General features: G+C 51.3%; 2 protein-coding genes across 9 annotated transcripts in view; both read left to right on the top strand.

Moving 5' to 3' along the window:
- Window positions 1-8,306, top strand: part of rnf175 (ring finger protein 175) — a 55,250-nt gene extending 46,944 nt beyond the window's left edge. The window contains exons 8-9 of one of the 3 annotated variants that reach the window (XM_055939115.1): window positions 4,235-4,336; window positions 8,086-8,306. In XM_055939115.1, the coding sequence (XP_055795090.1) occupies window positions 4,235-4,336; window positions 8,086-8,206 (223 nt within the window). In that variant the 3' untranslated portion in view covers window positions 8,207-8,306. Of the gene's footprint in view, window positions 1-4,234; window positions 7,964-8,085 lie in introns of those variants that run through there. The other 2 variants (XM_055939117.1, XM_055939116.1) reach the window with 2 other exon arrangements.
- Window positions 8,307-8,587: 281 nt separating this feature from the next.
- Window positions 8,588-14,580, top strand: LOC129865980 (mucin-4-like). 6 transcript variants are annotated; one of them, XM_055939110.1, is made up of 3 exons: window positions 8,588-14,293; window positions 14,357-14,388; window positions 14,420-14,580. In XM_055939110.1, exon 1 carries the CDS (start codon window positions 8,845-8,847, stop codon window positions 10,615-10,617), a length of 1,773 nt encoding a protein of 590 aa, XP_055795085.1. In that variant the 5' UTR covers window positions 8,588-8,844; the 3' UTR covers window positions 10,618-14,293; window positions 14,357-14,388; window positions 14,420-14,580. The 6 variants fall into 6 exon arrangements, with proteins under 6 accessions (XP_055795085.1, XP_055795084.1, XP_055795080.1 ...); XM_055939109.1 differs by having other exon boundaries at window positions 8,588-14,339; window positions 14,371-14,388; XM_055939105.1 differs by having other exon boundaries at window positions 8,588-13,563; window positions 13,860-14,580.
- Window positions 14,581-16,021: the final 1,441 nt, after the last annotated feature.

Here is a 16,021-nt window from a genome sequence, read left to right as displayed (position 1 = left end):
CCCTCTCTCGCTTTCCCCTCTCTTTACTTCACCTCCTCTCTCTACTTCCCCCCTCTCTCTCTTTCTCCTCCTCTCTCTACTTCCCCTCCTCTCTCTACTTCCCCTCCTCTCTCTACTTCTCCTCCTCTCTCTCTTTCCCCTCCTCTCTCTACTTCCCCTCCTCTCTCTACTTCCCTTCCTCTCTCTACTTCCCTTCCTCTCTCTACTTCCCCTCCTCTCTCTACTTCCCCTCCTCTCTCTACTTCCCTTCCCCTCTCTACTTCCCCTCCTCTCTCTACTTCCCTTCCCCTCTCTCTACTTCCCCTCCTCTCTCTACTTCCCCCCTCTCTCTCTTTCCCCTCCTCTCTCTCTTCCCATCCTCTCTCTACTTCCCCTCCTCTCTCTACTTCCCCTCCTCTCTCTACTTCCCCTCCTCTCTCTACTACCCCTCCTCTCTCTACTCCCCCCCTCTCTCGCTTTCCCCTCCTCTCTCTACTTCCCCTCCTCTCTCTACTTCCCCCCTCTCTCTCTTTCTCCTCCTCTCTCTACTTCCCCTCCTCTCTCTACTTCCCCTCCCCTCTCTCTTCCCCCTCCTCTCTTTACTTCCCCTCTCTCTACTTCCCCTCCTCTCTCTTTTCCATCCTCTCTCTACTTCCCCTCTCTCTTTCCCCTCCTCTCTCTACTTCCCCTCTCTCTACTTCACCTTCCTCTCTCTACTTCCCCTCCTCTCTCTACTTCCCCTCCCCTCTCTCTACTTCCCCTCCTCTCTCTACTTCCCATCCTCTCTCTACTTCCCCCCTCTCTCTACTTCCCCTCCTCTCTCTACTTCCCCTCCTCTCTCTACTTCCCCTCCTCTCTCTTTCCCCTCCTCTCTCTTTCCCCTCCTCTCTCTTTCCCCTCCTCTCTCTACTTCCCCTCTCTCTACTTCCCCTCCCCTCTCTCTACTTCCCCTCCTCTCTTTACTTCCCCTCCTCTGTCTACTTCCCCTCCTCTCTCTATTTCCCCTCTCTCTACTTCCCCTCCTCTCTCTACTTCCCCTCCTCTCTCTCCCCTCCTCTCTCTACTTTTCCTCCTCTCTCTTTCCACTCCTCTCTCTCTTTCCCCTCCTCTCTCTTTCCCCTCCTCTCTCTTTCCCCTCCTTTCTCTTTCTCCTCCTTTCTCTACTTCCCCTCCTCGCTCTTTCCCCTCCTCTCTCTACTTCCTCTCCTCTCTTGCCTTCCCCTCTCTCTACTTCCCCTCCTCTCTCTACTTCCCCTCCTCTCTCTACTTCCCCTCCTCTCTCTACTTCCCCTCCTCTCTCTACTTCCCCTCCTCTCTCTACTTCCCTCTCCTCTCTTTACTTCCCCTCTCTCTACTTCCCCTCCTCTCTCTTTCCCCTCCTCTCTCTACTTCCCCCCTCTCTCTCTTTCCCCTCCTCTCTCTTTATTCCCTCCTCTCTCTACTTCCCCTCCTCTCTCTTTCCCATTCTCTCTCTACTTCCCCTCCTCTCTCTTTTCCCTCCTCTCTCTTTCCCCTCCTCTCTCTTTCCCCTTCTCTCTCTACTTCCCCTCCTCTCTCTTTCCCCTCCTCTCTCTCTTTCTCCTCTCTTTCCCCCCTCTCTCTACTTCCCCTCCTCTCTCTTCCCCCTCCTCTCTCTTTCCCCTCCTCTCTCTCTTTCCCCTCTCTCTCTCTTTCCCCTCCTCTCTCTACTTCCCCTCCCCTCTCTCTTCCCCCTCCTCTCTTTACTTCCCCTCTCACTACTTCCCCTCCTCTCTCTTTCCCATCCTCTCTCTACTTTCCCTCCTCTCTTTACTTCCCCTCCTCTCTCTACTTCCCCTCCCCTCTCTCTTTCCCCTCCTCTCTTTACTTCCCCTCTCTCTACTTCCCCTTCTCTGTCTTTCCCCTCCTCTCTCTACTTCCCCTCTCTCTACTTCACCTTCCTCTCTCTACTTCCCCTCTCTCTACTTCCCCTCCTCTCTCTCTTTCCCCTCCTCTCTCTACTTCCCCTCCTCTCTCTACTTCCCCTCCTCTCTTTACTTCCCCTCTCTCTACTTCCCCTCCTCTCTTTACTTCCCCTCTCTCTACTTCCCCTCCTCTCTCTACTTCCCCTCCCCTCTCTCTACTTCCCCTCCTCTCTCTACTTCCCCTCCTCTCTCTACTTCCCCTCTCTCTATTTCCCCTCCTCTCTCTTTCCCATCCTCTCTCTACTTCCCCTCCTCTCTCTACTTCCCCCATCTCTCTACTTCCCCTCCTCTCTCTACTTCCCCTCCTCTCTCTACTTCCCCTCTCTCTACTTCCCCTCCTCTCTCTTTCCCCTCCTCTCTCTACTTCCCCCTCTCTCTCTCTTTCCCCTCCTCTCTCTACTTCCCCTCCTCTCTCTATTTCCCCCCCTCTCTCTCTTTCCCCTCCTCTCTCTACTTCCCCTCCTCTCTCTCCCCTCCTCTCTCTACTTTTCCTCCTCTCTCTTTCCCCTCCCCTCTCTCTTTCCCCTCCTCTCTCTCTTTCCCCTCCTCTCACTCTTTCCCCTCCTCTCTCTCTTTCCCCTCCTCTCTCTACTTCCCCTTCTCTCTCTTTCCCCTCCTCTCTCTACTTCCCCTCCTCTCTCTCTTTCCCTCCTCTCTCTACTTCCCCTCCTCTCTCTTTCCCCTCCTCTCTCTACTTCCCCTCCTCTCTCTACTTCCCCTCCTCTCTCTACTTCCCCTCCTCTCTCTTTCCCCTCCTCTCTCTTTCCCCTCCTCTCTCTTTCCCCTCCTCTCTCTACTTCCCCTCCTCTCTCTACTTCCCCTCCTCTCTCTTTCCCCTCCTCTCTCTACTTCCCCTCCTCTCTCTCTTTCCCTCCTCTCTCTACTTCCCCTCCCCTCTCTCTTTCCCCTCCTCTCTCTTTCCCCTCCTCTCTCTTTCCCCTCCTCTCTCTCTTTCCCCTCCTCTCTCTCTTTCCCCTCCTCTCTTTACTTCCCCTCTCTCTTTCCCCTCCTCTCTCTACTTCCCCTCCTCTCTCTACTTCCCCTCCTCTCTCTACTTCCCCTCCTCTCTCTACTTCCCCTCCTCTCTCTACTTCCCCTCCTCTCTCTACTTCTCCTCCTCTCTCTACTTCCCCTCCTCTCTCTACTTCCCCTCCTCTCTCTCTCTTTCCCCTCCTCTCTCTACTTCCCCTCCTCTATCTACTTCCCCTCCTCTCTCTACTTCCCCTCCTCTCTCTACTTCCCCTCCTCTCTCTACTTCCCCTCCTCTCTCTACTTCCCCTCCTCTCTCTCTTTCCCTCCTCTCTCTACTTCCCCTCCCCTCTCTCTTTCCCCTCCTCTCTCTTTCCCCTCCTCTCTCTCTTTCCCCTCCTCTCTCTCTTTCCCCTCCTCTCTTTACTTCCCCTCTCTCTTTCCCCTCCTCTCTCTACTTCCCCTCCTCTCTCTACTTCCCCTCCTCTCTCTACTTCCCCTCCTCTCTCTCTCTTTCCCCTCCTCTCTCTACTTCCCCTCCTCTCTCTACTTCCCCTCCTCTCTCTACTTCCCCTCCTCTCTCTCTCTTTCCCCTCCTCTCTCTACTTCCCCTCCTCTCTCTCTTTCCCCTCTCTCTACTTCCCCTCCTCTCTCTACTTCCCTTCTCTCTCTAAATGGCTCCCTTTTCCCTATATAGTGCCCTATTCTTCCCTTAATTACTTCACCAAATCGATTCCCATAAAAATGTAACGTCAGTTTACTTCCTGAATTTACTCTAGGTTAAAGATAACAAAGGTTTAGGGCAACATAATAATTCCATGCAGAAGCGTTTGAAAATAAACAAATTCATTGGACCAGCGCTGGAGCAGAAATGGCTAGTATTGCATGTTAGCACTACAGAAAGTTCACCATCAAAATGGAAAATAAACACAATCAAAGAGATTTTTTTTCTCAACTTCTCAGAAAACCCGTAGCTATAAGTAATTGAAATGTTTTTCTAATTATCTACAACCACATTATTGAGTCCCTGACTTCTGGTCACGTTTTCAATACTAATCCTGTAGAATTAGCCCACTGCTATGGTCCAATTAATGTGTTTATTTTCTAACGCTGCCTCATGGAATTATAATGTTCTCTTAACCTGTATTTCTTTTTTTACCTTGAATTTACTGGAAATTGATCCCAACCCTGCAACTGAGGATGTTCAGCGAGTGTTAGCACGGCGGCTAACTGTCCCATGATTTCCTATGTGAAATGCTAATTATTTTCCGCTGGCTCTAGTTGTTGCGGTACTATAACTTGGGTGGATGTTGTGGATTCTTTAACGCAAACTCTGCCTCCAGATTCCACGAGTTCTGTATCCGTGGCTGGTGCATTGTGGGTAAGAAGCAGACGTGTCCGTACTGTAACGAGAAGGTCGACTTGAAGAGGATGATGAACAATCCGTATCCTTTCATTGGCAGAGGCGAGAGCCACAGAACACAGGGATTGGTTGAATCTGAGAGCACATTTTACACTCTCTTATTGTTAATCGGTCTTTGCAATTGTTGCATGTTGCGTTTATATTTTTGTTCAGTATAATTGTAAAGAAATACTGTAAAACATGTTTAAAACTATAATTTTGATCTGATGGATGGTCAGTGGTTGTTTATAATAATGAATAATAATTATAGTTTTAACCATGTTAAAACGAGTGGTGTTTGAGGTTGCTGGACCTAGTGGTGTTTGAGGCTGCTGGACTCAGTGGTGTTTGAGGTTGCTGGACCCAGTGGTGTTTGAGGTTGCTGGACCCAGTAGTGTTTGAGGTTGCTGGACCCAGTGGTGTTTGAGGTTGCTGGACCCAGTGGTGTTTGAGGTTGCTGGACTCAGTGGTGTTTGAGGTTGCTGGACCCAGTGGTGTTTGAGGTTGCTGGACCCAGTGGTGTTTGAGGTTGCTGGACCCAGTGGTGTTTGAGGTTGCTGGACTCAGTGGTGTTTGAGGTTGCTGGACCCAGTGGTGTTTGAGGTTGCTGGACCCAGTGGTGTTTGAGGTTGCTGGACCCAGTGGTGTTTGAGGTTGCTGGACCCAGTGGTGTTTGAGGTTGCTGGACCCAGTAGTGTTTGAGGTTGCTGGACCCAGTGGTGTTTGAGGTTGCTGGGCCCAGTGGTGTTTGAGGTTGCTGGACCCAGTGGTGTTTGAGGTTGCTGGACCCAGTGGTGTTTGAGGCTGCTGGACCCAGTGGTGTTTGAGGTTGCTGGACCCGGTGGTGTTGGAGGTTGCTGGACCCGGTGGTGTTTGAGGTTGCTGGACCCAGTGGTGTTTGAGGTTGCTGGACCCAGTGGTGTTTGAGGTTGCTGGACCCAGTGGTGTTTGAGGTTGCTGGACCCAGTGGTGTTTGAGGTTGCTGGACCCAGTGGTGTTGGAGGTTGCTGGACCCGGTGGTGTTGGAGGTTGCTGGACTCAGTGGTGTTTGAGGTTGCTGGACCCAGTGGTGTTTGAGGCTGCTGGACCCAGTGGTGTTTGAGGTTGCTGGACCCAGTGGTGTTTGAGGTTGCTGGACCCAGTGGTGTTTGAGGTTGCTGGACCCAGTGGTGTTTGAGGTTGCTGGACCCAGTGGTGTTTGAGGTTGCTGGATCCAGTGGTGTTTGAGGTTGCTGGACCCAGTGGTGTTTGAGGCTTCTGGACCTAGTGGTGTTTGAGGTTGCTGGACCCAGTGGTGTTTGAGGTTGCTGGACCCAGTGGTGTTTGAGGTTGCTGGACCCAGTGGTGTTTGAGGTTGCTGGACCCAGTGGTGTTTGAGGTTGCTGGACCCAGTGGTGTTTGAGGCTTCTGGACCTAGTGGTGTTTGAGGTTGCTGGACCCAGTGGTGTTTGAGGCTGCTGGACCCAGTGGTGTCTGAGGTTGCTGGACCCAGTGGTGTTTGAGGTTGCTGGACTCAGTGGTGTTTGAGGCTGCTGGACCCAGTGGTGTTTGAGGTTGCTGGACCCAGTGGTGTTTGAGGTTGCTGGACCCAGTGGTGTTTGAGGTTGCTGGACCCAGTGGTGTTTGAGGCTGCTGGACCCAGTGGTGTTTGAGGTTGCTGGACCCAGTGGTGTTTGAGGTTGCTGGACCCAGTGGTGTTTGAGGTTGCTGGACCCAGTGGTGTTTGAGGTTGCTGGACCCAGTGGTGTTTGAGGTTGCTGGACCCGGTGGTGTTTGAGGTTGCTGGACCCAGTAGTGTTTGAGGTTCCTGGACCCAGTGGTGTCTGAGGTTGCTGGACCCAGTGGTGTTTGAGGTTGCTGGACCCAGTGGTGTTTGAGGTTGCTGGACCCAGTGGTGTTTGAGGCTGCTGGACCCAGTGGTGTTTGAGGCTGCTGGACCCAGTGGTGTTTGAGGCTGCTGGACCCAGTGGTGTTTGAGGCTGCTGGACCCAGTGGTGTTTGAGGTTGCTGGACCCAGTGGTGTTTGAGGTTGCTGGACCCGGTGGTGTTTGAGGTTGCTGGACCCGGTGGTGTTTGAGGTTGCTGGATCCAGTGGTGTTTGAGGTTGCTGGACCCAGTGGTGTTTGAGGCTTCTGGACCTAGTGTTGTTTGAGGTTGCTGGACCCAGTGGTGTTTGAGGTTGCTGGACCCAGTGGTGTTTGAGGTTGCTGGACCCAGTGGTGTTTGAGGTTGCTGGACCCAGTGGTGTTTGAGGTTGCTGGACCCAGTGGTGTTTGAGGCTTCTGGACCTAGTGGTGTTTGAGGTTGCTGGACCCAGTGGTGTTTGAGGCTGCTGGACCCAGTGGTGTCTGAGGTTGCTGGACCCAGTGGTGTTTGAGGTTGCTGGACTCAGTGGTGTTTGAGGCTGCTGGACCCAGTGGTGTTTGAGGTTGCTGGACCCAGTGGTGTTTGAGGTTGCTGGACCCAGTGGTGTTTGAGGTTGCTGGACCCAGTGGTGTTTGAGGTTGCTGGACCCAGTGGTGTTTGAGGTTGCTGGACCCAGTGGTGTTTGAGGCTGCTGGACCCAGTGGTGTTTGAGGTTGCTGGACCCAGTGGTGTTTGAGGTTGCTGGACCCAGTGGTGTTTGAGGTTGCTGGACCCAGTGGTGTTTGAGGTTGCTGGACCCAGTGGTGTTTGAGGTTGCTGGACCCGGTGGTGTTTGAGGTTGCTGGACCCGGTGGTGTTTGAGGTTGCTGGACCCGGTGGTGTTTGAGGTTGCTGGACCCGGTGGTGTTTGAGGTTGCTGGACCCGGTGGTGTCTGAGGTTGCTGGACCCAGTGGTGTTTGAGGTTGCTGGACCCAGTGGTGTTTGACGTTGCTGGACCCGGTGGTGTTTGAGGTTGCTGGACTCAGTAGCAAAATAAGTCTTCCTACTGCTGTTACGCAACACTTTCCACATTACTCACAGAACATCGTGTTGCTAGTTTCGGCCCTCCGTTAGCGAATGTCACTAGTTACCACAGCCACAAAGTCAAAATTTGTATATCGTAATAGTTCATGAAAACACAAATGTGCTTTCTGGTCTTAATATGAGATTAGAGTATAAGGTTAGCCTTATGGTTAAAGCTAAGGTTAGGTTTAGAAGAGAAATTATGACACAATTATGACTTTGTAGCTATGGTAACGAGAGACGACCCTCCCCTTAGCCCACATGAATATGCGAAGCCACTCCTCTCTAATCATGTAGGATTTGTTTTCTGAGGAGGTGGATCGGTAGCAGAATCTCCGACAGTGTCCTCATCATCATCGTCGTCTTCTTCAAGGTTGATCATTTTTTTGTCGTTTTTATTTTTTTGTCAAAGAACTTAAATTATACCGCGTTTCAGTGTTGCTGTTCTTGCTAGTTAGCTTGCTAGCTAACACCGTTATTTAACTGACAGAAAAGGGCGCCACAGTTCTGAGGGAAAGTTTAAGCGAAAAGGGATTGGATGTGTACCAGGCATGTGATTGGTTTAATTAGCTACATTTGAAACATTTGAAGCATTATGATTGGTTATGATTTGTAAACCATGTATCAGCCTGTCTGTAGTTGGAGCAGAACAAGAAGTGTTGAAGCAAAATAATGTTACGCTTTGAGTTTTTTTTGTATTGGATCATTTTTTGCTCATCCCGGTGATCCCAAAATAAATGTACCAGAACCCTGTTTATAAGTTGTATTCCTCAAGAATCAATCACTGTACACAATTCATTTATAATTCCACAAATGGATGTACCAATCGCTCCTTAACGCCTACCCCCCCCCTCCTCCCCCAGCTGGGAGAGAACACATGTCCTGTACGGGCAGCTCTTGGATTGGCTGAGATACCTTGTTGCCTGGCAACCCATCATCATCGGAATAGTCCACGGAATCAACTTCACCCTGGGGCTGGAGTAGTAGAACTCTGGGATGATGATCGCCTTGCAGAACTCCCTCCCCGGAATTCCCTCCCCAGAATTCCCTCCCCGGAACTCCCTCCCCGGAACTCCCTCCCCGGAATTCCCTCCCCGGAATTCCCTTCCCGGAATTCCCTTCCCGGAACTCCCTCCCCGGAACTCCCTCCCCGGAACTCCCTCCCCGGAACTCCCTCCCCGGAACTCCCTCCCCGGAACTCCCTCCCCGGAATTCGCTCCCCGGAACTCCCTCCCCGGAATTCCCTCCCCGGAACTCCTTCCCCGGAACTCCCTCCCCGGAATTCCCTCCCCGGAACTCCCTCCCCGGAACTCCCTCCCCTGAATTCCCTCTCGGAACTTTTGGAATCCGTGCATTTCATTTATTGAACCCCCTCCCTCTAACACTAGAGTTTATTTATGATCTGTAAATTCTGTTCTTTATACAATATCTGCATCCCAGATGGCACCCTATTCCCTATAGAGGCTGCTCCTTTTGGTTAAATGTAGTGCACTATAAAGGGTATATGGAGCCATTTGCGATGCAGATGGTAAAGTGTGTCCTACGACGGGTTTCTTTACCATTGCGGTTTGTTCTACAGTTTACACTCCGCAGATACACTGGTATCTGGTATACCCGACCTGATGACTGACCTCTCTGACCCAATACCCATCCTGATGACTGACCTCTCTGTCCCAATACCCATCCTGATGACTGACCTCTCTGACCCAATACCCATCCTGATGACTGACCTCTCTGTCCCAATACCCATCCTGATGACTGACCTCTCTGACCCAATACCCATCCCGATGACTGACCTCTCTGACCCAATACCCATCCTGATGACTGACCTCTCTGACCCAATACCCATCCTGATGACTGACCTCTCTGACCCAATACCCATCCTGATGACTGACCTCTCTGACCCAATACCCATCCTGATGACTGACCTCTCTGACCCAATACCCATCCTGATGACTGACCTCTCTGACCCAATACCCATCCTGATGACTGACCTCTCTGACCCAATACCCATCCTGATGACTGACCTCTCTGTCCCAATACCCATCCTGATGACTGACCTCTCTGTCCTCTCTGACCCAATACCCATCCTGATGACTGACCTCTCTGACCCAATACCCATCCTGATGACTGACCTCTCTGACCCAATACCCATCCTGATGACTGACCTCTCTGACCCAATACCCATCCTGATGACTGACCTCTCTGTCCTCTCTGACCCAATACCCATCCTGATGACTGACCTCTCTGACCCAATACCCATCCTGATGACTGACCTCTCTGTCCCAATACCCATCCTGATGACTGACCTCTCTGTCCCAATACCCATCCTGATGACTGACCTCTCTGACCTCTCTGACCCAATACCCATCCTGATGACTGACCTCTCTGTCCCAATACCCATCCTGATGACTGTCCTCTCTGACCCAATACCCAACCTGATGACTGACCTCTCTGACCTCTCTGACCCAATACCCATCCTGATGACTGACCTCTCTGTCCCAATACCCATCCTGATGACTGACCTCTCTGTCCCAATACCCAACCTGATGACTGTCCTCTCTGACCCAATACCCATCCTGATGACTGACCTCTCTGACCCAATACCCATCCTGATGACTGTCCTCTCTGACCCAATACCCATCCTGATGACTGTCCTCTCTGTCCCAATACCCATCCTGATGACTGACCTCTCTGACCCAACACCCATCCTGATGACTGTCCTCTCTGACCCAATACCCAACCTGATGACTGACCTCTCTGACCTCTCTGACCCAATACCCATCCTGATGACTGACCTCTCTGTCCCAATACCCATCCTGATGACTGACCTCTCTGACCTCTCTGACCCAATACCCATCCTGATGACTGACCTCTCTGACCCAATACCCATCCTGATGACTGACCTCTCTGTCCCAATACCCATCCTGATGACTGACCTCTCTGACCCAATACCCATCCTGATGACTGTCCTCTCTGACCCAATACCCATCCTGATGACTGTCCTCTCTGACCTCTCTGACCCAATACCCATCCTGATGACTGACCTCCCTGACCCAATACCCATCCTGATGACTGACCTCTCTGACCCAATACCCATCCTGATGACTGACCTCTCTGACCCAATACCCATCCTGATGACTGACCTCTCTGACCCAATACCCATCCTGATGACTGACCTCTCTGACCCAATACCCATCCTGATGACTGACCTCTCTGACCCAATACCCAACCTGATGACTGACCTCTCTGTCCTCTCTGACCCAATACCCAACCTGATGACTGACCTCTCTGACCTCTCTGACCCAATACCCATCCTGATGACTGACCTCTCTGACCCAATACCCATCCTGATGACTGACCTCTCTGACCCAATACCCATCCTGATGCACTAGGTAGTGTGACGCAAAGTGTTGGCCATGCATACTAAGTAGTGTGCGTATTTGGGACACTAGGCCATATCACACCGTTAGTCCAGTCACCACCACAAAAAAGCTGCTTTTTTAAAACCTGTTTGATTGAACTTCACCTTCATCCCAAATGGCACCCTATTCCCTATGGAGTGCACTACTTTTGACCTGAGCCCCTATAGGCAATAGGGTGGTATTTGGTATGCACACGTATTTAGCCTGGGTACGTCACAACAAGTTCAGCATCTCTTGTTCGAGATAGATAACGGTTCACATTAACTCAGAGTTTCAGAGTAGGAGTACTGATCTAGGATCAGTTCAGTCTTTAATGAATCAGACTGAATGGACGGGGGACCTGTTCCTAGATCAATACCCCTACTGATCTAGGATCAGTTCAGTCTTTAATAAATCAGAGTAAATGGACGGGGGACCTGGTCCTAGATCAATACCCCTACTGATCTCGGATCAGTTCAGTCTTTAATAAATCAGAGTAAATGGACGGGGGACCTGTTCCTCGATCAACACTCCTACTGATCTAGGATCAGTTCAGTCTTTAATGAATCAGACTAAATGGACGGGGGACCTGTTCCTCGATCAACACTCCTACTGATCTAGGATCAGTTCCGATTTTAATGAATCAGACTAAATGGACGGGGGACCTGTTCCTCGATCAACACTCCTACTGATCTAGGATCAGTTCCGATTTTAATGAATCAGACTAAATGGACGGGGGACCTGTTCCTCGATCAACACTCCTACTGATCTAGGATCAGTTCAGATTTTAATGAATCAGACTAAATGGACGGGGGACCTGTTCCTCGATCAACACTCCTACTGATCTAGGATCAGTTCAGTCTTTAATGAATCAGACTGAATGGACGGGGGACCTGTTCCTAGATCAATACCCCTACTGATCTAGGATCAGTTCAGTCTTTAATGAATCAGAGTAAATGGACGGGGGACCTGTTCCTCGATCAACACTCCTATTGATCTACGATCAGTTCAGATTTTAATGAATCAGATTAAATGGACTTCTGAAGGGTAGGTACAGGAGTTTTTCCTGACCCCTCTGTAACCTGCAGGATAAACTCCAGGCCATAGAAATAGAATCCATAGAACGGACCTCCCAATTCAAGTCATTGATGGCGTACTGGGTGCAGAGGTTCCACGTCCGTTCTATGGATAGCATTATTATATTCCAGGCCTGACCGATAAAGAGCTGTTGGCTATATGTTTGCCTTTTTCAAACCTCTCCTCTAGGACCTCTAGGTGTTATAAACCTCTCTCTATGACCTCTAGGTGTTATAAACCTCTCTCTATGACCTCTAGGTGTTATAAACCTCTCTATATGACCTCCAGGTGTTATAAACCTCTCCTCTGGGATCTCTAGGTGTTATAAACCTCTCTATGACCTCTAGGTGTTATAAACCTCTCCTCTGGGATCTCTAGGTGTTATAAACCTCTCTCTATGACCTCTAGGTGTTATAAACCTCTCTCTATGACCTCTAGGTGTTATAAACCTCTCTCTATGACCTCTAGGTGTTATAAACCTCTCTCTATGACCTCTAGGTGTTATAAACCTCTCTCTATGACCTCTAGGTGTTATAAATCTCTCTCTATGACCTCTAGGTGTTATAAACCTCTCCTCTATGATCTGTAGGTGTTATAAACCTCTCCTCTGGGACCTCTAGGTGTTATAAACCTCTCCTCTGGGACCTCTAGGTGTTATAAACCTCTCTCTATGACTAGGTGTTATAAACCTCTCCTCTGGGACCTCTAGGTGTTATAAACCTCTCCTCTGGGACCTCTAGGTGTTATAAACCTCTCTCTATGACCTCTAGGTGTTATAAACCTCTCTATGACCTCTAGGTGTTATAAACCTCTCTATGACCTCTAGGTGTTATAAACCTCTCCTCTGGGACCTCTAGGTGTTATAAACCTCTCTATGACCTCTAGGTGTTATAAACCTCTCCTCTGGGACCTCTAGGTGTTATAAACCTCTCTATGACCTCTAGGTGTTATAAACCTCTCCTCTGGGACCTCTAGGTGTTATAAACCTCTCTATGACCTCTAGGTGTTATAAACCTCTCCTCTGGGACCTCTAGGTGTTATAAACCTCTCTATGACCTCTAGGTGTTATAAACCTCTCCTCTGGGACCTCTAGGTGTTATAAACCTCTCTATGACCTCTAGGTGTTATAAACCTCTCTATGACCTCTAGGTGTTATAAACCTCCTCTGGGACCTCTAGGTGTTATAAACCTCCTCTGGGACCTCTAGGTGTTATAAACCTCTCCTCTGGGACCTCTAGGTGTTATAAACCTCTCATATGGGATCTCTAGGTGTTATAAACCTCTCTCTAGGACCTCTAGGTGTTATAAACCTCTCCTCTGGGATCTCTAGGTGTTATAAACCTCTCCTCTGGGACCTCTAGGTGTTATAAACCTCTCTATGACCTCTAGGTGTTATAAACCTCTCTATGACCTCTAGGTGTTATAAACCTCTCCTATGGGACCTCTAGGTGTTATAAACCTCTCCAATATGACCCCCAGGTGTTATAAACCTCTCCTCTGGGACCTCTAGGTGTTATAAACCTCTCTATGACCCCTAGGTGTTATAAACCTCTTTCTCTATGACCTCTTGTTGCAGCCCTGACCTAGCGCACCTGATTGAAATAGTCAAGGGCTTGATGATTGGTTGACAAGTTGAATCAGGTGTGATAGCTCTGGAATAGTTCAAATACATGGAACGGCTGGAGGTCCCAGATGAGAGGTTTGAGAACGGCTGGAGGTCCCAGAGGAGAGGTTTGGATAACGGCTGGAGGTCCCAGAGGAGAGGTTTGAGAACGGCTGGAGGTCCCAGATGAGAGGTTTGAGGACGGCTGGAGGTACCAGAGGAGAGGTTTGAGAACGGCTGGAGGTCCCAGAGGAGAGGTTTGGAACGGCTGGAGGTCCCAGAGGAGAGGTTTGGAACGGCTGGAGGTCCCAGAGGAGAGGTTTGGAAAAGGCTGGAGGTCCCAGAGGAGAGGTTTATAACGGCGAGGTTTATAACGGCTGGAGGTTCCAGAGGAGAGGTTTGGAACGGCTGGAGGTACCAGAGGAGAGGTTTGGAACGGCTGAAGGTACCAGAGGAGAGGTTTGGAAAAGGCTGGAGGTCCCAGAGGAGAGGTTTGGAACGGCTGGAGGTCCCAGAGGAGAGGTTTGGAACGGCTGGAGGTCCCAGAGGAGAGGTTTGAGGACGGCTGGAGGTACCAGAGGAGAGGTTTGAGAACGGCTGGAGGTCCCAGAGGAGAGGTTTGAGAACGGCTGGAGGTCCCAGAGGAGAGGTTTGAGAACGGCTGGAGGTCCCAGAGGAGAGGTTTGAGGACGGCTGGAGGTCCCAGAGGAGAGGTTTGAGGACGGCTGGAGGTACCAGAGGAGAGGTTTGAGAACGGCTGGAGGTCCCAGAGGAGAGGTTTGAGGACGGCTGGAGGTCCCAGAGGAGAGGTTTGAGGACGGCTGGAGGTACCAGAGGAGAGGTTTGAGAACGGCTGGAGGTCCCAGAGGAGAGGTTTGAGAACGGCTGGAGGTCCCAGAGGAGAGGTTTGAGGACGGCTGGAGGTCCCAGAGGAGAGGTTTGAGGACGGCTGGAGGTACCAGAGGAGAGGTTTGAGAACGGCTGGAGGTCCCGGAGGAGAGGTTTGAGAACGGCTGGAGGTCCCAGAGGAGAGGTTTGGAACGGCTGGAGGTCCCAGAGGAGAGGTTTGAGGACGGCTGGAGGTCCCAGAGGAGAGGTTTGGAACGGCTGGAGGTACCAGAGGAGAGGTTTGAGAACGGCTGGAGGTCCCAGAGGAGAGGTTTGGAAAAGGCTGAGCTATGTGTTTGCCAAACAACTTTACACGTCTGTTTCACACACAGGAAGGTATTGCAGTTGAATCACAATTCATGTTGATTAAAACAAATGATAATGAACGATTTGTATTTCTGTGTGTAGTAACCAGGTACTATTATTATGTACTGTGTTAGTTTAGAGATATTACAGGGTGAACGATGGGGGGAACAGGAAGAGGAGGAGTCAAAGGGCAGTGGGCTGGATGACAGGAGGGGGAGGAGTCAAAGGGCAGTGGGCTGGATGACAGGAGGGGGAGGAGTCAAAGGGCAGTGGGCTGGATGACAGGAAGAGGAGGAGTCGAAGGGCAGTGGGCTGGATGACAGAAAGAGGAGGAGTCGAAGGGCAGTGGGCTGGATGACAGGAAGAGGAGGAGTCGAAGGGCAGTGGGCTGGATGACAGGAAGAGGAGGAGTCGAATGGCAGTGGGCTGGATGACAGAAAGAGGAGGAGTCGTAGGGCAGTGGGCTTGATTACTTGAAGAGGAGGAGTCGAAGGGCAGTGGGCTGGATGACAGGAAGAGGAGGAGTCGAATGGCAGTGGGCTGGATGACAGGAAGAGGAGGAGTCAAAGGGCAGTGGGCTGGATGACAGGAGGGGGAGGAGTCGTAGGGCAGTGGGCTGGATGACAGGAAGAGGAGGAGTCAAAGGGCAGTGGGCTGGATGACAGGAAGAGGAGGAGTCGAAGGGCAGTGGGCTGGATGACAGGAAGAGGAGGAGTCGAAGGGCAGTGGGCTGGATGACAGGAAGAGGAGGAGTCGAAGGGCAGTGGGCTGGATGACAGGAAGAGGAGGAGTCAAAGGGCAGTGGGCTGGATGACAGGAGGGGGAAGAGTCTAAGGGCAGTGGGCTGGATGACAGGAAGAGGAGGAGTCAAAGGGCAGTGGGCTGGATGACAGGAAGAGGAGGAGTCGAAGGGCAGTGGGCTGGATGACAGGAAGAGGAGGAGTCGAAGGGCAGTGGGCTGGATGACAGGAAGAGGAGGAGTCGAAGGGCAGTGGGCTGGATGACAGGAAGAGGAGGAGTCGAAGGGCAGTGGGCTGGATGACAGGAAGAGGAGGAGTCGAAGGGCAGTGGGCTGGATGACAGGAAGAGGAGGAGTCAAAGGGCAGTGGGCTGGATGACAGGAAGAGGAGGAGTCAAAGGGCAGTGGGCTGGATGACAGGAGGGGGAGGAGTCGAAGGGCAGTGGGCTGGATGACAGGAAGAGGAGGAGTCGAAGGTCAGTGGGCTGGATGACAGGAGGGAGAGGAGTCGAAGAGCAGTGGGCTGGATGACAGGAAGAGGAGGAGTCGAAGGGCAGTGGGCTGGATGACAGGAAGAGGAGGAGTCGAAGGGCAGTGGGCTGGATGACAGGAAGAGGAGGAGTCAAAGGGCAGTGGGCTGGATGACAGGAGGGGGAGTCGTAGGGCAGTGGGCTGGATGACAGGAGGGGGAGGAGTCGAAGGGCAGTGGGCTGGATGACAGAAAGAGGAGGAGTCAAAGGGCAGTGGGCTGGATGACAGGAGGGGGAGGAGTCGAAGGGCAG

The sequence above is a fragment of the Salvelinus fontinalis genome, chromosome 11, assembly GCF_029448725.1.
Source record: "Salvelinus fontinalis isolate EN_2023a chromosome 11, ASM2944872v1, whole genome shotgun sequence".
Lineage (NCBI taxonomy): Eukaryota > Metazoa > Chordata > Actinopteri > Salmoniformes > Salmonidae > Salvelinus > Salvelinus fontinalis.
The sequence above is the reverse complement of the archived record's forward strand: the minus strand, read 5'-3'. Positions and strand labels throughout refer to the sequence as shown.

Excerpts from the sequence above, each read along its gene's own strand:
- LOC129865980 (XM_055939105.1), top strand. The coding sequence starts at position 8,845 with ATGACTGACCTCTCTGACCCAATACCCATCCTGATGACTGACCTCTCT.